General features: G+C 40.0%; 1 protein-coding gene across 1 annotated transcript in view; it reads left to right on the top strand.

The window, feature by feature from the left end:
* The window catches only part of LNP1 (leukemia NUP98 fusion partner 1), a 38,793-nt gene extending 12,669 nt beyond the window's left edge, over positions 1 to 26,124 (top strand). Inside the window, exons 3-5 of the mRNA XM_030328928.1 lie at positions 10,597 to 10,797; positions 20,910 to 21,140; positions 25,624 to 26,124. Of these exons, the coding sequence (XP_030184788.1) occupies positions 10,636 to 10,797; positions 20,910 to 21,140; positions 25,624 to 25,773 (543 nt within the window). The 5' untranslated portion in view covers positions 10,597 to 10,635 and the 3' untranslated portion in view covers positions 25,774 to 26,124. The remainder of the gene's footprint in view (positions 1 to 10,596; positions 10,798 to 20,909; positions 21,141 to 25,623) is intronic.
* Positions 26,125 to 26,465: the final 341 nt, after the last annotated feature.

Genomic DNA, 26,465 nt, shown 5'->3' with positions numbered 1-26,465 from the left:
TAATATAATATATGGAGATGTGGAATCACTATGTTGTACACCTGAAACTAACGTACCATTGTGTGTCAACTATATTCAAAATTTTTTTGAAATTTTATTTGCCATAAATAAATAAATAACAATTTACACTTAAAAAATGTAAATCTCATCCAAAAACACCCTCACAAAAATATCCAGGATAATGTTTGACCAAACATCTGGGTAACATGGCCCAGTCAAGTTGACAAATATTTTGAGAAATTTTCTGTGTCATTAAATCCCTCGCTTTTTTATGATTGCACAGAATTCTGTTATATGAATATATCATAATTTATTAGCATGGTCTTCAATTGTCATACGTTTAAGATGTTTCCATATTTTTGCTATTTTAAATAATGTTATGATGAACAAATATCTTTTGTTGTACCTGTTTATATACCTATAATACTAAGAAGAGAAATTTCTGGATCAAAGAATATAAATATTTTTTAAAAATCTTCTTAATACATCTTGATATATTTCTTTCCAGAAAGACTATATTCATACTAACATTATATGGCATTTGATCCTCAGAAAATATTGTTCTGGAGCTTCATTAAAATTTTTATTTATAATAGTCTGAAGACCACCCATTGTTTATTGACTCAGACTTTCCAATTTCTTTTCCTAACTGTCATATTTTGTCACAGTTTCCTTTAAATGTTTGGTGGTCTACACCATTATTGTACATGCACAATTTTGCCCCTCTTAGAAGTGAGCTCAAAAGATTCTCTAATTCCTTCAGTTCTTTTCTGAGGCATTTCTTATGGGGAGGCTTGTAGACTCAGATTAAAAGAAAGTGCTGAGACATTACCCTTAGTTTCGGTGAAATTGTAATTAATGACTTGGAGGAAGCCTTTTCTGAAGTATAACACACTGATGAACTAAACTGATAAAGTTTTTTTTTTTCTTTTACATATGGCAAATTTTAACAAATAGGATGTGCAATCTGTTTTAGAATAATAGCTGCTCAGGGATCAACAAGACCTTGAGAGGCCATAAAATTAATAATACTACTGGAGGCAAAGCTAGACAGATTCCATCTCTGGCAGATGAGAATGAATGCCATGCTTAAAGTTCTCTGTGGAAGAGATGATGTATTGTCTTATAAAAACCTATTCCAGCATCTAATGACTTTGACTATTATGAAACCCACCAGTAGCCCAAATCCTGCAGAACTTAATGATGCTTGATGCCAAAGTAACTAGATATTTATCTAACCAATATTTTTGTAGGCAAACCTTTTCCACCCTCATATACATACATTTTTAAAATTTATTTATATTGAGAAAGAGAGAGTACGCGTTTGTGAGTGATGGGGAGGCAGAAAGAGAGGAAGAGAGAGACTTCTCCAAGCAGGCTCCGTGCTGCCAGCTCGGAGCCCATTGTAGGGCTCAAACTCACCAACTGTTAGATCATGACCTGAGAGAATGAGAGAATTGGAGGCTTAATGGACTGAGCCACCCAGGCGCCCATCCTCCTCATATATTTTTTACATCAACAATAGTATATTTTAAAAATAGTTTTCATGATATAAGCTACATAACTTTTTAGAATAAGAAATAATGATGATCTGCCCTCAAATAATACATATTTTCAGACCCTTGGTTAAACACCAAGCAGTTGTGCCTTTGATGATCACTTCAGCAATGTAACCTGATACACTGCAAACTTCACAGTGTAACTTGATAACAATCATGGAAATGGATGACTACATTATGACATGTTGCCTGCAAAAGAACATTCAAAAACCAGGACACTAAATATAACAGCACACAGTTTCAAATATTCAAGCACTGCTTTCTGGCAAGTAGAAACTGTATAAAAACCGCTGATGTATTTTGACTATACATAAATATATAAGGATGTAGCAGCTCAGTTCTCCCATACATAGCACCTCCTTTCTCGAATGAGACTGGCTCAGGAAAGCTTGAAAATAGTATGGGGAATAATTCTTCCCTTTAACTGCCAAGGAAGAAAATGAACTAAAAAAATAAATTACTATAACCATAGGGGCTATAGAGAATGAAATAAATAAAGGGAAGGCATTGCAGTAAATAAAGGGAAATAAATAAATGAGAGAATGAAATGAAGAGAAAATCATTTTTTCATGATAGTAATCTCCTGAAGCAGTGAATGTGAGAGGGGGCATCGAAAAGCCGCTTCATTTTCACATAGCCCAAGGATTATTCTCACTGATTCCCTGGGTACCCATGATGTCTGACTGCTTTATGAGAAAACACACACCACAAGCTTCCTACCCTCGAAGGGAAGGTAATTCCTTTCACATTAAGAATGATAAGAAAACACACATTTAAACTTTCTAGAAAACTTCAGCTGTCTTGGCCCCTTTGACACTTTTGAGTACACACCGTGGGCCTGGCAAGGCAGAACATTAGAGCAGGGGGCAAAGGGCAGCTCCCTTTGGTCCAGTGCCCCTGGCACTGTCTCCTCAAGGCAGGTGTCCAGGGATCTGCCAGGGGAAGCTGGTGGCCAGGCTCCCAGGTTGGGACATGGCCTCCTCTTGTGTGAGGGATTCTCAGACAGACTGGAAGAGCAGTTCTCCGCCAGCTGCCAAGACCTGACAACTGCTGCTGCTGTCCCCTTGCTGCTCCGGGTTTGTTATAAGGACCTTTGTTCAGGCAAATCAGGGAGCCATCTTTCTCATACCTTTAAGTAAATGAGCTAAAGTAGGAGAAAAAATGGAAGTGGACTGATTTTATATAATGTAGACCAAATTCTTTTTCATTTGGGGGGTAACTTCATAGCTTATTTCTTTGGGAGAATTTTTGGCCAAAGTTGTGAAGGGTTCCTTTTCCTTCCTGTATTGGGGAGTCCTGGAGACCAGCCTTAGGTGCAGTGACTCACAGGACTCACAGGGCTCAGCATGCAGTTGATAAAATGATGCAAAGAAAAATCATCAAAGTAAAAAGACACATAAGTGAAGTCTGGAGGAAACCTGTCTCAAGCTTCCAAGAGCCCTTGGAATGTAGAACATGCTTAATTCTTCCATTAATGAGAAGTGTTGTTTACCAGAGAAACTCACCGGGAACTCAGACCCCAGGCCTTTTATTGGATGATGGTCATGAGGCACACACTGTCTAGCATGTACAGAAATTCCAGACTTCCAGAAAAAAAATTAGTTGTTCAGCATAAACCAAAGTTTGGATAAGCTATTTAGACTACTCATTAATTAGGGTAAATTTTATAATACTAGGGAAAGTTAACCAGCCAGGTTCCCAGATGCCAGTCAAGGGCCAACCTTGCAGGAAGGCTTTTCTAAGGATATGTAGTCTCAGGCTACTATGCTAACTCTTTTCCACATAGTCTACCCCATTTGGCCAAGACGTTTTTATTTATTTTTTTTCAATGTTTATTTATTTTTGGGACAGAGAGAGAGACAGAGCATGAACGGGGGAGGGCCAGAGAGAGAGGGAGACACAGAATGGGAAACAGGCTCCAGGCTCTGAGCCATCAGCCCAGAGCCTGACGCGGGGCTCGAACTCACGGACCGCGAGATCGTGACCTGGCTGAAGTCGGACGCTTAACCGACTGCGCCACCCAGGCGCCCCGGCCAAGACGTTTTTAGAGCAAAATTATCATCAGTAGAACCCCATGCGTCAGGGTGAAGGCAACTTGCTGTACTGACTCTCTTATGCCCTCCACAGTCCTGGATTTAGCCAATTAAAACAAATCCCACTGGGACGCCTGGGTAGCTCAGTTGGTTAAGATTTAGGCTCAGGTCATGATCCCAGGGTCATGGGATTGAGACCTGAGTTGGGTTCTGTGCTGAGCATGGGCCTGCTTAAGGTTCTCTCTTTCTCTCTCTCCCTCTCTCTCTCTCTCTCTCTCTGTCTCTCTCTCTGTCTCTCTCTCTCTGTCTCCTCTTCTGCCCCTATCCTCTGCTCGTGCTTTCTCTCTAAAAATAAATTTAAAAAATTAAAATTAAACAAACAAGTCCCATTAACAATAAAGGTCAGGGGCTCCTAAGGGGCTCAGGCAGTTAAGCGTCTGACTCTTGATTTCAGCTCAGGTCATGATCTCGCGGTTCATGACATGATCTTGTGCTGACATTGTGGAGCCTGCTTGGGATTCTCTCCCTTTCTCGCTCTGCCCCTCCCCCACCCATGGACCCACAGGCACTCTCTCTCTCAAAATAAATAAGTAACCTTTTAAGAAATTAACAATTAAGTTCAATTTTAGTAAGTCAGGTGGCTCTCTCCTAAAGTTTTTGCATTAACTTTTTTTACTTGACCTAAGTCATCAGTTCAAGTGCAGTACAAGGCTAGTAAAGCTGAAGCTGTCCTACATGTCTTCCAGGACTGAGGTGACTCATGAAAGTCAAGGTGCATGTATAAGATGTATAATCCCAGAGAGTACTCTTGGAAACAAAAAGTTTGCAATTGTTAGGTCACCCAATGAAGGCATACATTAGTTAGGCATTAGAGGTTAACAGGGCTCCCCAGTGTGGCTTCCCACTGTGGGTCCTTCTGCTCTAGGGTCTCTGTCCAGTCCAAGTAATGCAGTTGAGTCCCTAGTTTTAGAAGCACTTCCAGAAGGCAGTTTCAGCCAGTTTTGCTTGTTTTTGACATCAGTTCATTTGCCTCATGAGTGTGGATGACATCTAGAGGTGTTCTTCATGGGAACATAGGAGCTGCCCCACAGTCAGCACTGTCAGGTGTGATCATAGGTTCAGTAGTTGGTTTGAATTCAGGACCTCACAGCATCCTGGGAAGGCAACATTGGCATTCAGGAGTAGTTCTGAAAAACAGAGTAGTTATGAGAAATAGGGATCATTAATGTCCTCCTTCCTGCATTTCCCAGGTGCTGTGTGTGTGTGTGTGTGTGTGTGTGTGTGTGTATGTGTGTGTTTTCTGTTATTACAAAATCAGTGTGTCTCATTTAATGATCATTACTTTATGTTTCTTCCCCAGTCATTTTTTATTCTCATTTTTCATCAACAAGGGTTGGGTGTAAAGAGGGTATTGAGGGGCGCCTGGGTGGCGCAGTCGGTTAAGCGTCCGACTTCAGCCAGGTCACGATCTCGCGGTCCGTGAGTTCAAGCCCCGCATCGGGCTCTGGGCTGATGGCTCAGAGCCTGGAGCCTGCTTCCGATTCTGTGTCTCCCTCTCTCTCTGCCCCTCCCCCGTTCATGCTCTGTCTCTCTGTCCCAAAAATAAATAAACGTTGAAAAAAAAAATTAAAAAAAAAAAAAAAAAAAAAAAAAGAGGGTATTGAGAATTTAGCTGTTACTCCATGGTATTGCTACCTTGACATCATTTTGTTTGACCAAGCAGTGACCTTAAACTGACACTAGACCCCTCATACAAGCACATGCCCTAGATAGCAGTCTGCAGAGTCACAGGCACATGTAAGTTCCTGCTATCACTTCCCCAACAGCCCTCGTGATCAACAATCTCCCCTGACCCTCACTGCCTTCCCCTTATGGAGCTCCTTAAATAAGACTACCGTGTGGCTTATCAGACCCTGCCCTTTTAGCTTGAGTTGACCAATGTAACCTTAGACCTGGGAATCCCAAAGCACTCCACCTGCAGACTTTAATAAAAACCTGTGTCCCAGCTTCTGCCTCACTCTGTCGGCACTCTGCCATGACCTCCCCACAATAGCCCTCAAGGTGTGCCAGGTACTTCCTCCAGGACCTGTAAATAAAAAACTTCTCTATTTTAATTCTGCTTGTGGTCTGTTGTTGAACCACAGTTCACCATCTGACTTCCCATGCTCCACTTAATAAGTGATAATTTAACAAATTCATAACAGAGGGATAGAAGAATTTACACAGAAAAACACTGTTAATATAACTTAACCAGAAAGACGTATCATCTTCAGGAACTGGTTAGGACAAAATCCTGAATTTTCAAAAGTTTTCAGAACATGTATACATAACCCTCACCCTTTTCATCCTGATCATTTATTCAGTAATCAGCCTGAAAAAGAACAATCTTTGTTTGGGAATTGCTACATTTAATAATCAAACTGCCTAACTAAGGAGAAAGTAAGTAAAGTAGAATCAGGCTATCAGTCTGTCGTTGCAAATTTCAAATAATCTTGAAAGTCAGACATAAGTCAACAGCAGTGAGACATTCCTGAGCAGCGGGTGAGAGGAGACCCCCCTCTGTCAGGAGTGGAGTGGAGAGGTCTACCCTACATTCTGTGTTGTCTTCCAACTTAACAGCTTTCAATGGGAATCACACATTAGGTTCCTTGTGATCATTCATCTCAAATGCAATTAGCCCCTGTGTTAGAAATATACAGCCACTAGCAGCTTGGTTTCAGATGGTCCCATCAGAGAATGAGCCCTTCCTAGTGGGTATCTACAGGTGACCCATGTGGTCCAGCCAGCATCCACAATGTTTCTGGCCCCACAGAGGGGTGTCTTAAGTCTTCAGTCGTCTTAGAGTCTGTTTGATTCATTTAGCCTATGTCTACTTTCCAAGATTGGAACTGTCTGTTACAGATGTTCTTAGGTTTCAGCATACCATCGGGTCCAGGCAATTAGGATCTCTGAATTCAGGATTCCAAAAAGCCAATGACTTTTCTTTGACAGCAGCAAAGGTGAGAGACTACAGGTTAGACAGTGGTGTTCCAAGGCTTTTTAAGCCCCCTTTATCTTGTTGGACTTAGAGTTCAAATTGACCTACTCAAAAATATATACACTTAGTCTAGAAAATCACCAGCCTGTAAGAGTCAGACCTCTGATTTTACAGAAACTTATTATCAAGCTAAAAAACTACTTTTTAAACCTCAAAAACTATATTTTCCTGTGGAGAATATTTCTCTTTATGTTGTCTGCCTTTTCTCATAGGGTCCAACAGGCAAAAATCATAGCAAAAATAATTAGTTATGAAAATTTCAATATTCAGAAGTTCGAAGAGTTTAAATTTTTAATCCATCCAAACAAGAAAGTTATGTTATATTAACACTTTTATTGGGAGACTTCACCAGATTAGAATAATCCTTATAGCCTTTATGAAATTACAAGCATATATTTTTTACATCATTAAAAAAATTATATACTCAGATGCAATAGCCGTAAAACAAAAAATAAACACATTTTAGAAAGTCTCTTTCTTAATCTTTCTTTCTTTTCTTTTTCTTTTCTTTTCTATTCTTTCTTTCTTTTTTTTTTTTTTTTTTTTTTGTAGCAAGTTTACTCAAACCTTAGCAGTAAATTCAACACTTTTAGGATTAACGTTACAACTACTGAGAGATCCCAGCTGGAATGCAACAGGCTGCTGCACCAGTGGGTAGATTGTTATTTTTCCCCTCTTCTTCTCCCGCCCCCCCCATCTCTGTCTTTTTTTCCTAATTTGTGTAAAGTTTTCTCCAGCCTTGGAACTGACTTAATCTTATTTCCTCCCACTTGGAGGAGTGAACAATACAAACATACAACATTTTGGCTCACACAAAATGTTTTAAAGGAATGTTTGAACCCTTTCTCCTCCTACCTGAAGGACAGAACAAAACCTAAAGATGTCACCCAGCCTGCACTTTTTAATTCCTTCACTTTAGCTACCATGGCCGAAAGCAGCCAATAAACCCAGTTCTCCTAGGGTTGGATCTATCATTTTTAATTCCATAGGTAACCTTCACCTTTCACAAGAGACATCATCTCTGCTGCTGTTTCATACCACAGGTGACTAGGTGGCCATTGGGAGGTGAAGGTTCACAATTGTATCCCTTTCATACCTCCTTTCTCCAAACACTGTTTTAGCCATATTTCAGTGAGTCAGAGCTGTTTTTAATGAATCCCACTTCTGACACCAACTGGCACCCCAGTTTAAAGATTTCTAGAAAAATCCACAGCATATAGTTATACTTATGGATAAGATTTGTTACACTGAAAGGATACAAAGTAAAATCTAAAATGGTAAAGGGCATGTTGGGTGAAGTCTGAAGAAAGCCAGGCACAAGCTTCCAAAATATATATATATTTTTTCCATTGAAGCCTTATTATAGGATGTGTTTAATTTCTCCAGTAATGAGTTTTGGCAACACATGTGAAGTGTCTACATTCTCATTTGGGACTTAGTGCCCATGGTTTTTAATGGGTGCTGTTTATGTGGGGACCCTGTTATGGGCTGTATGTTGTAATCCTACAAAATTCATATGTTGAGGCCTAAATATAATATGATGGTTTGTAGATAACGGCTTTGGGAGATAAATGAGAGGGTGGAGCCCTCATGAATGGGGTTAGTGCCTGTGATGGTTAATTTTATGTCAATTTTATGGGGTGCCCAGATTAAACACTATTTCTGGATGTGTCTGTAAGGGTGTTTTTAGATGAGATTAGCATTTGAATTGATGGGCTCAATAAAGTTGATTGTCCTCCCCAGTGTGGTGGGCCTCATCCAATCAGTTGAGGATCTGATTAGAACAAAGGACAGAAGGAGGAATTTGCCCTTTTTTCCCACCTCACTTCATAAATTGGGATATCTCATCTTCTCCTGCCCTTGGGCTTGGATTTACACCATTGGCTCCCCTGGTTATCAGGTCTTTAGACTTGGACTGAATTACACCATGGCATTTCTGGGTCTCTAGTTTGCAGATGGTAGATTGTGAGGCTTATCAACCTCTATAATTGCATAAGCCAATTCCACATAATAAATCTCCATATTTATAACTTTATCTGCACATTTCCCAATATAAGAAGGGTTCAGAACTCCAAGACATAGATGTCACTCAAAGAGGTTTTTAAAATAATGTCCTATTTCTTTTCCTCAAAATACTTTTAAGCAATAATTAGGTATGACCTGTTCTGGTTTTTCAATCCTCTGGTCATAGATTTATTATTTTGTTTCAAAAATTGGAAGAAAAGACATTCCTGTCTTAAGAGGAATAGAAAAGAAGAGGTTTATCCATAGTTAAGTTTTGTGGACATACCTATCCTGCTTCCCCAATGAAGTTACCATGTTTCTTTCTTTAATAATAGAGACAACCAATAGTGGTTGCATACATTTATAGTTATAACTTTTCTCATCTGGGCCATTGAGAAGCAGGCTTTCTGCATTCTGTAATAAAAATATACAAAGTTACAAGCCTGTATCTCTCACTATTTAAAACAAGAAGTAAAAATGTTGCAAGCTATTTTATGCTTTGGTTATTTTCCCTTAGCAACTTAGAAATTGTGGTACCATGCTCTAGAAACACTGGTCACAATTATTAAGCATGTCTTTTTGCAGCTCAAAGAGTTTTCATATGGGAAATGGCCAAGAATACCTCTGTTTACAAATGCAAGATTTCTCAAAGTTTTCTTGGAATACTGGTGGAATGGTGGAGTCTGGACTTTATTATTCTACTCCTTGCTTCAAACTTGGCTGTGCTGCTTAGTAGTAATTTAACCTTGAGCAAGTGATGATCTGTTTGAATCTCACTGTCCTTATCTATAAAATGTGATACGAGTCTCCCAGGACACATTTAAAAATATGTACATTTACAAATATGTAAAATATTTGACTTCATACCTGGTACAAAGCAGGGGTTTAATAAATGTATTATTCCTGTTATCTCAAAAAATGCCCACTAAAAGGCAAGGTTATAGTGTTCATAGAAGCTTTTTATAATAGCCCTACCTGAACACAACCCAAATGACAGCCCAAAATGACCATCAGTTAGGAGATTGAATTTTTTAAAATGTGGGATATTCATACAATGCAGTACTATATAGCATGAACTACCATTACTACAAAAGTATGGATAAATATCACCAATACAACATTGAATGATATGAAATAATACATTCTGTATAATACCATTGAAACAAAGTTCAAAAACAGGCAAAATTATAGAGTCAGCAGCCAGAAGTCATAACCTTTTGGAGGGAGGATGTATTGGAGGAAGGACAAAGGGAGCCAGCTGAGATGCTGGAAATGTTTTGTCTTCACCTGCATGGTGGTGATCATATATGGGTATATGAATGTAAAAAATTCATCAAACTGAACACTTAATATTTGTACATTATATACATACATGTATATTATTTACATTTATGAAGATATAAATGATACATCAGTAAAAAAAAAATGCTCCCTTAATCCCAGGATTTTGTATCAATAGCAGTTTTATTTACTAGGAGTGTATCTAGCAGACAATATAACATGCCAAAAGCTGGCCATCTAGCAGGCTGTAGTCAGTCTGTCCCTTGTAAGTGGCCCCATTTCAGAACTAGCCTGGAGCTGACAGGCATATTATAAGGTCATGCTCCATCATCATTGACAGCTGGAGATGCCATCACATGCCATCGGCAGCAAAGCACAGGGAAAACCAGGCAGTGGACTGTGCTTCCCACCCTTAGGCTTGGAGGCACAAGCCCCAGCAATGGAAGGATTAAAAAGCCTCAATTTAAAAAGACAGGGGGAGGGGAGGGAATGTGGGCTGCACAATTTATAAATAGACATTCCCTGAGGCTGCCTGATGGTGAAGTGGTTGTTTAGTAAATCTTTCTCCCTTAAGAATCCCATTATCGGAGAGCATTTGAAAATACCAGTTTCATTTTGTCTTTTGGGGGAGATCCTGGGTTTCATCAAGTCAGCCCTGTTGGATGATATTGCTCTCTGTCAGATCTAGGGACAGGCCTTCAGTACCTTGAATCACCTATACATGGAGCACAAAGATGATGATGATGATGATGATGATGTGTCCTTTGCCAAATGGATGAGCAGCTTCTGGGGTCACAGCTGGATAGAAGAGAATGAGAGAGGACTCCGAGACCGTCATGGATCACAAGCTGCCAGTTACAGGAAAACCTCCCTGCCCTGCCCAGTGAGTTATTATCAGAGAACCAGGGGAGAGCTGGACTAGGGGAGGGGGGTTTCTATTGGATAATTTTTGAAGAGGCCTTTGGTATAAAATTTTCTTTGGTTAAAAAGCAGTACTTCTAAACCTTTTTATATCCACAAAAATCCCTTTTATTACTTTATCTTGTTCTCCAGGGGAACTGATGTTCATCTATTAGGTAAAGATTTCTTCATTTTTAGTAGTCTAAGATATCTTTAACTACGATTTGGAGCTACTGATAAACCTGAGACAATCCTTCTGAGGGTTAATATAATTCAAGCCAAAGGAAAGACACTTGATATTATAGTTTGTGCAGCATCGGCATGGGTCAATGTGTGATTTCCTATAGTCTTTTTAAAATACTGAAAATAAGCTCCACTATTTGATAACCTCTGAAGAATTGGTGATTCCACATAATAAATCACCACCTTTGAAAAAATTTGATATCCTTTTTCTTCTGGTTCCCCTTTGGTTTCCTGAGGGTAGAAGGAGCCACAATTGTCCTGCCCTCAGCAAGGCAAACACCCAATGTCTAGGGAACAAGATGCAAGCAGGAAAGCCCCTGATGGGGAGTGGGTGGGCCTGACCAGGTGAGGACTCCGCAGCAGGTGCAGACAGTGGTTCTCTTTGTTCAACTGCGGTGCTAGAAGACTCCACTGCAGACACACGTGTCCTCTGCTTCCCAGTTACACAACAATAATACAGCTTTTCTTTTTCATGAGTCACTTAGAATTCCAGCTGTAGAGAATACATTACCAACCTTCTGCCTCTGTCAACCCCAGAAACAAGTAAGTTTTGGGGTAATGTTATTTTATTTCATTTTTATCCCTAGAGTTCTCAGATGCTTGATGCTTATAAGGGATATAAAAGTGTGTAAGGCAAAATCTCTTTTACTCCCACTGACCAACAAGTTTTGAGGAATGTCTTTGAGACACAAATATTTGAAAATAGGTTTCTTACCAAATGCATACTCAGGGACTAAGGGCAAGTTTCAACAGCTCTTTGAGCTTCAGGTACCTTAACTAAAAAAGAAGAGAGGCTGGACTGGATGATCCCTGGGAACCCTTCTAGTGCTAACTGTCCATGATTCTGTTGTAAATGAACACCTGCATATCACACTCTCATTTTAATCTCTTATGTTCCACTTCGAGTGAGGTATTCACTCGTGTGAACCAGAAGTGTAATTAGTTTCCAGTTTCCAGATAGAGAGGACCAGGGAGAAACAAAGAGAAAAATTCTGATTTGCTATTTATCCCAACAGCCCTTTGGAGCCACTGAAAATAGGAAAACAAAAGAAGACACATGACTTTTAAAATACAGTTTTGTTGAATAAATTTTAGGATTTATTAGACTTTTAATACTGAGATAATCCACCCTTTTTAGAGAATCCATTTTTAGGTTTCAGTGCTGTTTGCCTTAAACTATCAGGGTGGAATTTGTTATGTATGACATTTCTAAAAGATGTCCATATATCTTTTCCTGCTCATACTAGCTTTGAGCATTTGCCTGAATTAACCTCTTCAGATTCTCTTAGTCAACAGCGACTTCCATAATTATCAGACTAACATGCAGAAAGTATGTGCTTATTTAAGGATGCAAAGCATGGAATAAAAATGACCACATTACTCAATAGAACAGCAAGAGCATAAGCACAGAACACAGAGCAGGGGACCCAGAGTGAGGTGAGCAGAGTCCTGGGAAACAGTCAGGGGTCTGAATCTCCACCTCTGGTCACATTATGCCACATATTTATGAAGAGAGCCTGTAGTTGGATACTTAACTGTTCGAATTCTAAAATGTACTCAGGTTTTTCTTACCTTAGAGATATGAGAACCATTAGGTTTTCATTTTTTGTGTGTGTGTTTTGCTTTGAGCTCAATGAATAACTTAAAAAGAAAGGCTTACTCTTAGCCTTATCTCTTTTCTTCTCTCCCCACTGCTCCAATCTAAGGCTCTTCCCTCTCACAACCTATTAGTAACCTGTATCCATAAATATTACATGTGTTGGAAGAGAAGAGTTTTCTCCTTCTTTCCCATTTGAATGTGGTTTCTAATATGGCTTTCAGCCTCGTGATTCCCGCAAAACCATAGCGATGGAGCCTTGATTCATTGAACATATTTATTGAATACCTATTATGTGCCAGACATTATGCAAGCCTCTATAGGCTTATAGGGCACAAGAAGACAAACAAAATCTCTGAGCTTGTGGAACTTCCAGTCTAGTGGAAAATACAATTTGTCAGAAAGAACAAGGTAGACAAGGGGTAGAGCGTGGTCCTTTTTAGAGAACACTATTTTTTAACAAGCCTCAGTTTAATGATCTATGATTGCTGATTTAAAGTGAATTTAGAAATCTAACTTTACTGTCCTGATGTTCTTGGTGGAAAAAAATGAAGTGATATGAAGTCCCTTTCATTAACTGAACTGATGTGCCTTGTACCTCCAGCACCACAAGTAAAAGTTTCTGTATTCCTTATTTATTCTGCTCTTTGAAAGTGGATTTTAAAGACTTTAGTCTATTCAGCTTTCTAGGCATCTTCTGTACCTTACCATGGTTCTCTTACCATCCTTTGGCACAGTTTGGCCCTATGGAAAGGGAGATTATGCTAAATGAAAGGAGTCGTCAAGGAAGAACCAAATTCCCTGGCCGAGGGCTTTGTTAATTCTGTTTTTTAATTTATTTTTTAATGTTTATTTACTTCTGAGAGAGAGAGAGAAAGAGACAGAGTGTGAGTGGGGGAGAGGCAGAGAGAGAGAGGGAGACACAGAATCCCAATCAGGCCCCAGGCTCTGAGCTGTCAGCACAGAGCTGGTCAGTGGGGAGCTTGAACCCAGGAGCTATGAAATCATGACCCGAGCTCAAGTTGGGTGCATAACCAACTGAGCCACTCCGGCACCCCTAGCTTTGCTAATTCTAAATGCTTTCTCAGTGCTTCCTCTATGCTCCAAGGTAGGCACAGTATATGCTTGCCCACATGATATCATTTGAGGGGATATAAAAATAAGCCTCTACCTGTCTGCACCCAAGGGATTAAAATTTTTTTTCATGTTTATTCATTTTAGAGAGAGAGAGAGAGAGAGAGAGAGAGAGAGAGAGAGAGAGAGAGAGAGAACACAAGCAGGGGAGGGGCAGAAAGAAAGAAACTCCGAAGCAGGCTCCATGCTGTCAGCACAGAGTCCGAGGCAGGGCTTGAACCCATGAACCAAGAAATCATGACCTGAGCAGAGGCTGGATGCTCAACGGACTGAGCCACCTATGTGTCCCCATTTTTTTCTTTTTGGAAATAATCACCTTTGGGGCATCTGGGTGGCTCAGCTGGTTAAGCACCCGACTCTTGGTTTCAGCTCAGGTCATGATCTCCCAGTTTCTGAGTTCAAAACCTGTGTGGGGCTCTGTGCTGACATCCCAGAGCCTGCTTGGGATTCTCTCTGTCTGTCCCTCCCCCATGCACACTGTCTCCCTCAAAATAAATAAATAAATAAATAAATAAATAAATAATCTCCTTTAACCATTTTTATATTCTCTCTTCATGGTCTCAATTTAAAGCAATAGAAGACACTTATAATTTTCATTTTTATCCTGACTGACCTGAGTATGGCTACACACTGTCACCATTACAGTATCTCACCATAGGGGTGGTTTGCCCGCATTTGTTCACTACACGGAGCAGGCGGGGCATGGCCCCCTCAGAGGATTTTTCATAAACCTGAGGAGAAGGAATGCCCTAAAGTTACGTGAGTAACAGTGGTTTCTTGTTTTTCAGGTTAAATTTATATTTAATTTCAACAGGAGACAATGCCTTAATCCCAAAGATGAAACTAGTGATAGAGTTTCAGGCAACAGTGACAACCCTACGGTAGCACTTTTAGCATAACACTCTATGGATTTGTTTTCTATTTTCTGGATGTAGAGGAGTCGCTGGAAGGGCAGCAGAGTAGAGAAGGATGAAGGGAGGGCTCCAGAGGCAGCCACCCAGGGTCGGCCACTAGCAGCGTAACTGACTGAGTTACCTACGTCTCTCTGACCATATGTAAAGGTGACTGATGGGAACAGCATATGCCTCATAAGGGTGTAGGGAAGATTCAATAAGTAATTTATATAATGTAATTAGGACATTGCCTGGTACCTAATGAGCACCTATGCTTCTTATTATTATGTGCTGGAAGTGTTGAAAATTGGGAATTTTTTTCCAGATGATGCTTTAGTTAAGTACTGCAAAAAGTTCTAGAGTCTTTCATTTTGCCTTTCCCTCATTGTCTCTAATGTTTCTCTTTCTCTCTTATATCACAATGGGAAGACAGTAGGTAATTTTATACTGGTGGTTGGCATTTGGCATGTGTTCTGTTTATGGACTGATGTCGCCCCCTCCCCCTGCTAACCTTCCAAAGTTCATACGCTGAAGTCCTAACCCCGAATGTGATGGTATTTGGAGATGAGGCGTTTGGAAGTAATTAGGTGTAGATGAGCTCATGAGGTGAGATGGGATTGCTACTCTTATAAGAAGAGACACCATAAAGCTTGCCCTTTCTCTTTCTCTCCACCTGCATGCATAAGTCTTAGGCGAGACATTTAGCTGACCTAAGATTCATTTTCCTCATCTGTAAAAGGGAAGGATGATTCCCTCCCAGGATTTGTTCTGAGGTCAGAGGTCAAGGACATGGTCCCCAGAGAGTGTGGTACTCTGGTACTGTGCACTACGACTTAACATGGGTCTTATTATCCCAGCACCTGGAACTTTCTCCTCATTGTTTCTCAATTTGGTGTTAATGGGTGTCTCAGGGGCTTGTATTTACACAGAGAGCAGGAGGGGTACAAGTGAAGGGTGATTGCAATTGAAGCCAAGACAAAGAATATCAAGTAGTTAGGCTCTCCAGAGGAAAATTTTACATAACCAAAGTCTTTTTATTTATTTATTATTATAATTTTTAAAGATTTTATTTTTAAGTAATCTCTCCACCCAACGTGGGGCTCAAACTCACAATCCTGAGACCCAGAGTTACACGCTCCATGGACTGAGCCAGCCAGGTGCCCCACCGATTTCTTATTAATTAATTAAAGTGAGAACCTATGCCTTGGGTCAGAACTGGGAACTGGACAGTGACTGCTCTGAAGGCAGTGTCTGTACACGCTTTGTCACTCTGTCATCTGGGACCCCAGCTGGTGAGCTCAAAATGAAGGATCCCATCCCATGGGCAAGAGCCCACACTCACAGTGTGGGAGAGAAACCTCTAAGGCTAGTCCATGGCTGTGGAGGTGATATGTACGTACTTGGCGAAAATAAGCTACATAAAAATAAGCTAGGGCACTGTTTCATGTCTTTGCCAGGAAAATTACACTTGAAGGGCATATAAAATTCCAAGAGTAGAGCTTGCATGGTAAGTAAACATATTTAAAAATGGGAACTTCTCCCTGTAATCGATTAGAGACCTCTTTTAAGCCTGTTTCCCACAAAGTCACACACAAAAACAAACAACTGGAAAAACCTATCTGATAGGAAATATTAAGTATATAATATTAAGTATATAACTCTTGCCATTCTTTTAGGCCCTTTGTGCAAACATTCTCATTTCATATCCAACCTCAAATTTAAAAATTATATTTATTTATTTATTTTTAATTTTTTTTTTTAATGTTTATTTATTTCTGAGGCAGAGGGAGACAGAGCATTGGGGGGGGGGGCAGGGGGCGGGGCAGAGACAGAGGGAGACAGAATCCGAAACAGGCTCTAGGCTCCGAGCTGTCAGCACAGAGCCCCATGCGGGGCTTGAACTCACAGACCACAGGATCATGACCTGAGCCGAAGTTGGACATTCAACCAACTGAGCCACCCAGGCGCCCCTAAACATTTTATTTTTAAAATTTTATTGTGGCAAGAACACTTAATGCTAGATCTACCATCTTAGCAGATTTTTAAGTGTGCAATACAGTATTGTTAACTATAGGCCCAAGGCTGTACAGTAGATCTTTAGAACTCATTCATCTTTGCATAACTGGAACTTTACACCCATTGATTTGCCACTTCCTGTTTCCCCCTTCTCTCAAGTCCTGGCGACCACCACTCTATTCCTCGCTTCTATGGGTTTGAGGAATTTAGAGACCTCATGCAAGTGGAGTCATTTAGTATGTGTTCTTCTGTGTCTCAGTCTCAAGTTTTTAAAGTACCATTTTTTTCTCGATAATATAATACATGATCACTGCAGAAAACTTAGAAAATACTAAAAAAAAAAAAAAAGTTCCATGGCACAAAGAAAACCTTTCAAAACATTCAGGTATGTTTTAAGGTTGTCCATCTTACAATGTTATCCTGCTTCAAGCCCTCCTCCCACCTCCCTCCTCCCAGGCGCTCCCGCTCAGCGAGCTTCTTTTCCTTCCAGCCGGCAAGCTCTTCTGTGGCACATATGGGGCTCATCCTCAGGCAGAAAAGTGTTCCCTGTTCCCTAATTAACCCTGCTCATCCTTCAGATTGTATCTTAATCATCACACCTTCACAAAGGTCTCCCCGATCCTCTTAGCCACTCCAGCACCCACACAAACATACATTATTTTACCCTATTATATCCTCTCAAGGCACCTTGAACTTTTCCTTTACAGCATTTGGCCAAGGCTGTAGGCATATGCCCTTTTTGTTTAGTGTCCTTCTCCTATGCAGACATCATCTCTCTGCAGGACACTGTGCCTGTTTAGCTCCCCAGTTTATCCAAAGCACCAAGTACTCTGTATTACCTATAATAAATGGAATAATATATACAAATTTACCTCATGTCTTTTTAGTAGCTTTACAAATCTTTAACCACATTTTTGATTATTTTTTGAGAGAAAGTTTCTAGACATGTATATTAGTTTTTTCGGGTGACTAGACTGGGTGACTGGGTGACTGGGTGACTGAAGCAGCAGCAGGAATTTATTTTCTCACAGTTCTGGAGGTTAGTAGTCTGAGATAAAGGTGTGAGCAGGTTTGGTTTCTTCCAAAGCCTCTCTTCTCAGCTTGCAGATGGCCACTTTCTTGCTGTGTCTTCACGGTCCTTCCTCTGTGTGAGCCTATCTCTGGCATCCCTCCGTGTGTGTCCAAATTTCTTTTTCTTATAATGGCACTTGTCAGACTGGAATGAGACCCACCATAATGGTCTTACCTTGACTTAATCTTTAAAGGCCCTATCTCCAAATGTAGTCATATTCTGAGCTACTCATGTAAGGCTTCAACATATGAATTTGGGGCAGGGGGACACAATACAGCAAACAACAATGTGCAATGGATGGATCCAAGGAGGGGGATATTGTAAGCCCCCTGGCACATATTGCCAACAGCTTTCTGGGAAGGCTATCCACATTTGTGGTCCTACCAGCCTAGATCCCTGCACTCTTGCTGGTATTGGTACCATTAGTAACATTTTTGTTTTAAAACTGAAAGGTAAGATTGTGTATTATTTCATTTTCCATAATCTTTGACTACTAATAAGCATAAACAATTTTTACCAGCTGGTATTTTGGTATTTATTTTTCATTCATTCTCTGTATATTTATTCATATATATATAGAGAGAGAGAATGAAAGAATATATATGTGTATATATATGTATATGCATATACATATATATATTTTAAGGTTTAATTTTTAAAAGGTTTAAGATTTTTAAAAAGGTAATCTCTACACCCAATGTGGGGCTCAGACTCACAACCCCAAGATTGAGAGTCTCATGCTCTTTGAACTGAGCCAGCCAGGTGCCCCTCATCTAATATATATTTAATGAACTCATGCTGTGAATAAGGCAAAGTGCTGCATAGTGGGATTCTAGCAGAGGATGAAACATGGCTCTTGATGTGATGGAGCATATGGTCTAATGGAGAAGAGAGACGTGTAATAAAATTACCCCAAATATTGAGTATAGTTGTGATGAGTATCATACAGGAGAAGTACGAGATCCCAGGAAGGCATCTAACTGGGACCGGAACCAACCAGGGCAGTAGGGAAGGGTTTCTGTGGAAATGCAGAATGACTGAGTATGATTAGCCATTACCTGAGGTAATGTGGTGGGGTGGTGAGTGGTCATGAGCACAGAGGACCACCTGTGAAGGTGCCTGTTCCAGGTAGGAGCATGGGAGTTGGAGGAAGTGACTAACCAGTGAGACTGTCACCGAAAGGGCAGGTGGTACAAGATGAGGTGCAAAACGAAAAGTGATCAGTTGTGACTTGGTGGTTGTCCTCCCCACTCTTTCTGCTGCAGGAACAACAAAATAAATGAGTGCGTGGATATGGGACATCCACTATGAAGAGGTTGCTTCTGTAACCTGGCTGAAAGATGATCTGGGTGCCTTGAATTACAATAGTAACAGTGGCGCTAGAAAAGCATGGATAGTTTTTAGAGACATTTGAGAGGTGGAATCTGCTGACGTGGCAATTGAATGTGAAGAGTGGCTCCTGAGTTACTGGTCTGAGTAACTGAGTGCATGGTGGTGCCATCTTCTAAGTTAGGGGACACAGGAGGAGCAGGTTTGGGGAGGAGAGGTCATGAGTTCAGATTTGCACAAGTCAGATTGGGTGCCAGTGGGATACCATGAGGAAACTTGAGGGTGCAGAAACTCTAAGGAGATGTCTGCTCTAACAATACACATTAGGAAATCATAATATAGCTAGAAACTGAAGCCTGAGGATGAGATATTTAGGGGGGCAGTGTAGAGTGAGAAAGGAAAGGAAGGGAAGAAAGACTAGTTTAGAACCCAGAGGAACTCCAATAGTTGTAAGCTGCTAGAGGAACAAGGGAGTAGCAATGTCTAAAACACAATGCAGAAAGATCACCCTTGAGCTGCAGTGGTAGAAGACAAGGAAAGATAGTTTCCAGGGGAGCCATGTGTGCTACTGGATTGAATGCTACAAAATGATTTAAGAGCAAAAGTGCACAGAGTTTGGCAACATTGAGACCAATATCCTGACCAAAATCAGCCTTGGGTGCAAAAGCTAAATTGGAGTCGGTTGGGAAGTGAGAAAAATTGAGAGAACAGTTCTTTTTTTTTTTTTAATTTTTTAATGTTTATTTTTGAGAGAGAGAGAGAGAGAGAGAGAGAGAGAGAGAGAGAGAAAACGAGAGCCGGGGAGGGGCAGAGAGAGAGGGAGACACAGAATCTGAAGCAGGCTTCAGGCTCTGAGCTGTCAGCACAGAGCCTGACGCGGGGCCCAAACCCACAAACTGTGAGATCATGACTTGAGCCGAAGCTGGACAACTGAGCCACCCAGGCACCCCTCTTTTTTTTTTTAATATTTATTTATTTTTAAGAGAGAGTGAGCGAGTGGGGGAGGAGCAAAGAGAGAGGGAGACAGAGGATCCAAAATGGGCCCTGTGCTGACAGCAGAGAGCCCAATGAGGGGCTCAAATTCACAAACCTCAAGATCATGACCTGAGCTAAAGTCAGACCCTTAGCTGACTGAACCACCCAGGCGACCTAAGAGAATAGTTCTTCCAAGATTGGCTTCCCTGAACTGTCTGTCCTTTGATTGTTTTCTGATTATGACTTTAACATTGATACTATTATATTATATGACTTGTATGTTTATATGTATGTGAGATAGTTCTTTTCAGGATATTATTATTAAACATTACTAAAATGTAGCAAATATTTTTAAAGTTTTTAAATCTACCATGAATTTTTTTTATGTTGCTTGTGCTGCACATTAGCTTTATTTTTATGCAGTTAAATTAGTTTTTTCCTTTTGGCTTTTTCCATTGCTTTTGCTTAGAAATTCTTCCTAAATATAGTAATCATATAACTATTCACCTTTGCATTATTTCTTAAACATTTATAGCTTCTTTAAAGTTTTTTTTTTTAATTTTGGAATTTATTTTTACGTATCAATTTAGGGCTTGGAATGCTTCATTATATTGCCCTAATGGTGGAGGACGAACAAAGTTAGTCTTGGGATGTTCTACTTAATGTTTTAATCAATTGACTCTCCTTCATTGTAGAAGGAATGTCCTGCTAATCAAAAAGATAAAATTTCAGTTCAACATGAGATTTGTTTAGTTGGTAATTTATGGATAATCTGTCCCTGTGCTAATACTGTACAGTCTCTTTATATTATAAAAATTTTTATTCTGTATTTCCAGTTTCCTGTGCTTCCCAGAATCACATCATCTGATAGCCATCCCAGAAGGCATTCTCATGAGGACCAGGGATTTCGATGCCATACCCACATGCAGGATTATAGAAAATGTTCAGCAGATGAGTCATTCAAGGAGCCACTGGAATCAAAAGGAAGATCCCATTCCAAAATTCAAGCATTCTCAGAGTCCTTTGAACAACAACTGTGCTTTAGAACCAGACGCTGTGTCTCTTTGGTATGTAACAGAGTTATTGAATATTTAACCACTTTAGAAAAGGAAACCCAAAGGGGTTCATCCTCCCCAAGTTTGAGGAGAACAACTCTTACTTCTTCATTTACAGCTTAGTGATGAGGTCTATGAAAAATGACACTCAGTTTTAGATAGCCCAGATGCATATTCATCTTCTAAATTATTTTTATTGGGGATTCCAATAAGTGTAAGAAGAATTCCTGGAGGACTATAGGTGGAATGTTTTTGTTACTGAGGTCCTCTGGTTCTTTGAGACTATTTTTGTCACTCTTATAAATAATCGTGACTTGTTCTTCTTTCACTATTTGAAGAAGGGAAAAACTACCCCAACTGTTCCTTTCGTATTTAATTCTGTAGCAGATAGTGTGTGACGGCAGTGTGTTCCCCTGCACTTCTAAAAAGCACACAGAAGGAGATCTCTGAACCCCGTCTAGTGAGTGTCCAGGAGTAGGAGCTGTCCAGGCATTCAGAGGGCCTTGTGGGAGTCTACATAAAACACAAAGGAGAGACAGGCATGAAATGGGTGAAGACTAGAAACTCCAAATGCCAAACTTGATATATAAAGTAATAAACTAGAGACCTATTAATTTGGGGATAGTTTTTGAACTATGCAACATGTTTGCTGAGTGGCCTTGAGAAAAATAACTTCTTTTTTCTGTTTTTTGTTTGTTTGTTTTATTTTGCAAAACAGGAATAATAATATGTCTCTGCCATGCACCAGGCAGAACAAATAAGCAACTAGGCATATTGCCACCCGGTTTTTGAGCTATGTCCTATGAATGTACAGAGGAAGACTTGCGGGTGCTTCCTACCTCATTGTCCATGTGAACACAATGCCTTCTGGTTAGCAGTGATGGCTGTTGGGACTGTCACCATTCATCTTTGCCTTGCAGCTGGCACCTCACTTCTATCAGAGAGTGACCCTGGGTGTGATTGTCCTTCAGTAGGCTGCTCTCTCCACCTGATCATAAGAGGAGTAAGGAAGGAAGAATAGTGAGCAACTGTCACTTACCATACCTAAAAATTATTAAGAGTTCCTGTTTTGTCTTTTCTTTATATCGTTTAAAAATTTTTTTTAATGTTTATTTATTATTGAGAGACAGAGACAGACAGAGCATGAGCATGGGAGGGACAGAGAGATGGGGAGACACAGAATCAGAAGCAGGTTCCAGGCCCTGAGCTGAAAGCACAAAGCCCGATGTGGGGCCCGAACTCACAAACTGCGAGATCATGACCTGAGTCGAAGTTGGACAGTTAACCGACTGAGCCACCCAGGCGCCCCTCTTTACATCATTTTTCAAAACACTACAGTTTCAGACTTAGAACAGTGTTGCAAGAATAGTATAAAAAATATACTCTTCATTCAGATTCCCTCCAAATGTTATTATGTTATATTTACTTGTATCTTTCTCCCCTTCCTAAATCCCAAACAAGGGCAGAACATTCTCTTAGAAAGACACAGTATAATAGTTAAACTCAGGAAATTAACACCAACACAATACTTTTATATCTAATTTATTGACCTTGTTCATATTTTGTCAGTTGCCCCATTAATATTCTCTATAGTGAAATTCCAGATCATGTATTGCAACCAATTTTCACATCCCCCCAATTGATTTTATTCTGGAACAGTTCCTCAGTCTTTCCTTGTCTTTCATGACCCTGACATGTGAAGAATACAGGCTTCTTTTTTAGACACCTTTTTAGAATGATGCTTAATTTCGGTTTATCTGATATTTCCTCATGGTTAGATTTAGATTATGAGCTTTCGGCAGGAATAAAACAGAAATGAAAGAATTCTTGTTTTAAAATTACATGTTAAAGTAATTCATTATATTAATTCAGGAGACATATCAGCCTTATTTTTTTTTTTTTCCAGAGCAAGTCACAGTATATTTTGAGAAAAAAAAAAACAAAAACCTTAATCTTAACAGTTCTTTGTTGATCTGATATCCTCATGATCCACATCTTATATAACTGCTTATATGATATCATTTGCTAATATTATAAGTCCTAACAGTGTGCAAGCATGAAATCAGTTCTCCTATTTAAAAAGATACTCATCATATTATCCCTAAAATATTTGCTAATATTTCATTTCCCAAGCTCTTCCTTTTGAGTGTTGAGGCAATCAAGACAGCATTTTCAATTTTTTGACTCAAGAACTCTTTTCACGGCTATGTATAATAGCTAGAAACCTCCTAGGGATTCACAAAATCAGTTATTTTTTCATATTATATACATAAATGTATATAGGATAAATAATTTTATTGAATATTTTATTTTATATAAATTTTTAAAAGTTTCTTTATTTATTTTAAGAGAGAGAGAGAGTGTGTGAGCAGGGGAGGGGTAGAGAGAGAGAGAGAGAGAGAGAGAGAGAGAGAGAGAGAGAGAGAATCCCAAGCAGGCTGTACACTTTCAGTGCAGAGTCTGATGCATGATGCAGGGCTTGGACTCATGAACTGTGGAATCATGACCTGAGCCGAAACCAAGTGTCGGACGCTTAACCAACTGAGCCACCCAGATGCCCCTCTTTTATATCAATTTTTAAAGAGTATATACTTTAAAGTTTATCCTAATGTAAAATTAAAAATTTAGAACATACGTTTACTTTAAAACTTGTTCCTACTTAACAATTGACATACTTTTCTAAAGCTAACTAAACTAAAAAGTGTGGTTTCTTAGCAAATCTAAAAATGATATGTATTTTGGTTGGGAGCCAAATGTATAGTAACATGTAAATTAAAATTTTTTATCCTTCAGCGTCAAAAAGAGCCACAAGCTAATTTTGTAACCTGATCATGACCAACAAAATTAAATTCTTTCATTTTGATATTGAAAAACTCAACTGGCTTATTTCGAAAATTTTTACATTTTGTTTTTAAATGAAATAAGAAAACAGATTTCAGTTCTTTTTTTTTTTACATTTATTTATTTTTGAGAAACAGAGTGAGACAAAGCATGAGTGGAGGAGGGGCAGGGAGAGAAGGAGACACAGAATCTGAAGCAGGCTCCAGGCTCTGAGCAAGCGGTCAGCACAGAGCCTGATGCGGGGCTTGAACCCACGATCTGTGAGATCATGACCTGAGCCGAATTAGGACGCTCAAACGACTGAGCCACCCAGGCACCCTGATTTCAGTTCATTATTAATGAGCGTTGCTCAGAGAATCTTTATTCTCAATAAGGGAAAAGCCAGACTGAAAGTAATCATCACTGTATTTCCTCCTTTTTTGTACTGCTCTTATAAGTATTAGAGACATTCATGACTGCTTAGTATGAACTTTGATCAGCCTGATGGATCTAATACAGCTGCCGGGTCTGACGAACACAATCTGGAGGCACATTTACAGACCTGGTACAATTTTTAGGTTTCTCTTAAGCTGCATCTCAGCTTCACCGTTTGTTTGGCTTTGTGACTTTGACCCCTGGACCACTATAGTTAGAAATGAAGCCATGTAGGTGTGAAAACAACTCAGCACTGAAGAGTAGCTGACACCACTGCAGGAACCGGACACCCTCATAACTCAGCCTGCAGGACTGAGTCACGATCTTGCTCATCTGACTGCCTGTCATCACACTGACAGACACTCAGGCGTTCCCCCGCGTTTCCAGTTCATAGGGAGGCGGGGGGACAGTAATGATGTTATTTGGTTTTTTCCTTAAAAATAGAAGTGTAAGTAGACACCATCAGCACATTTATCAGTGCCATTCTTTAGTCAGTAATTCCTTTGAAAGATGCTCCTTGACCATGGAAACTGAAGAAACATTCCCCTCCCCCCTCCACACTTCCCTATCATATCACCCTGTTTGCTCATCATCGTTGTACTTATCACTATCTGTTATATCGTTTGTTGCCTTTTAGGCTTATTGATTGCCTGTCACTGTCCACCTAGGTGTAATATTGACGAAGTAGGCTTTCTTTAGTTAGTGCTGTTATCTCCTGATCTTAGAGCAGTAGTGTGTGTTCAGTGAATCAGTGAATGTGGACCCCTGGGCAACCTGTTGGGGAATGACAATGTGGTTGGATGTCATTCCTCAACACTCCATTCTTCACACATTAAAACTAATGCAAACCCTACTATTAATGTAATCTAAAAGAAGTGGACCCTGGGAAGTTAGAATCAGTCCATGTATGATTCACTTGCCATAGTCCTCTTCAGAAAAGCACCAGGAGACTATTATATCGTACTGTGAGAACACATTTTTCTACATGTCAGAGGCAGACACAGGGTTGTGTACAGGCTGAGTTTCCTCCACAGTCTCTCTGCTGACACCCAAGGCTCATTCCCTTTATTTATGACTAAAACCTTTAGCAACACACTTAGGCTTATGCTAACTTATTATGAGAAACTAAGATGGGCAAGTCTACTACATGAGCAGGGCTTTCTTCATCTCTGATATGAGAAATGTTGCATGTTGTTAGCTGTTAGTACATTCCTACCCTTTTCTGACCTTTCTCTTTCAGGGACCTGAGAGCAGAAAGGAGAGAAATGAAAGAGAATGTCTGAGAATGGAGATAAAATCTCGAAAGAAAATGGAGGAAAGAAGGAAATCTAGGAAGGAAGAACACAGAGAAGAATACACGCCCTCCTTGTTTGAAAAAGAGCCCAAATAGTATTTTGTCTCCACATCATGACTACAGATGCCACTGTGTTTTTCGGGTCCCTGAATGCCAGGCCAGGTGGAGGTAGCTGTAAGAGAGTGTCTGCGGGTGCTGAGTGACTGCAGCTGGCAGTGGGTGTGGCAGTCCCCCAAGGTGACTGGGCACCTGCTCCCGCTGCTTCTGGCCTCTGAGTTGAGAGTTGTTGTCCTTTTATGGGCACAAGGAGAATCAAAGGTATCTTAATAGAATAAGTAATTCTTAAAAATGTAAAGAGAGATATTTAAAGAACCACCCACCCATCTTCACAAACTCTTCTTCCACATCAACCTTGCAAATAATTTCAAATAAAAGACATTGGTGTGACTCTAGGTTTACTTCTTTATTAGAATTAATTATGTAAGTACGTCTAATGGCTACCATTTAATGAGAACTGGTAATTAACATGCCAAGTACTGTGCCAGGTTCTTCAATGGCTCACCTAAAATAATCCTCACTACACTGGGATTGGAACTATTCTTTTCACTTGCTGGCTGAGGAAACTGAAGTTTAGACAAGTTCAGGAACTCACTGATGAGGTGGCAGGGTTAGGGCGAGAGCCCAGTTCATTCTGACTCATGCTCCTAACCTGAGGCAGGACCTTAATTTCCTTTTTATTTAAATTTTTTTAATGTTTATTTTTGAGAGAGAGAGAGAGAGAGAGCAAG

Source organism: Lynx canadensis, chromosome C2 (genome assembly GCF_007474595.2).
Source record: "Lynx canadensis isolate LIC74 chromosome C2, mLynCan4.pri.v2, whole genome shotgun sequence".
Classification (NCBI taxonomy): Eukaryota; Metazoa; Chordata; class Mammalia; order Carnivora; family Felidae; genus Lynx; species Lynx canadensis.
This window is presented reverse-complemented; position numbering and strand designations above follow the sequence as displayed.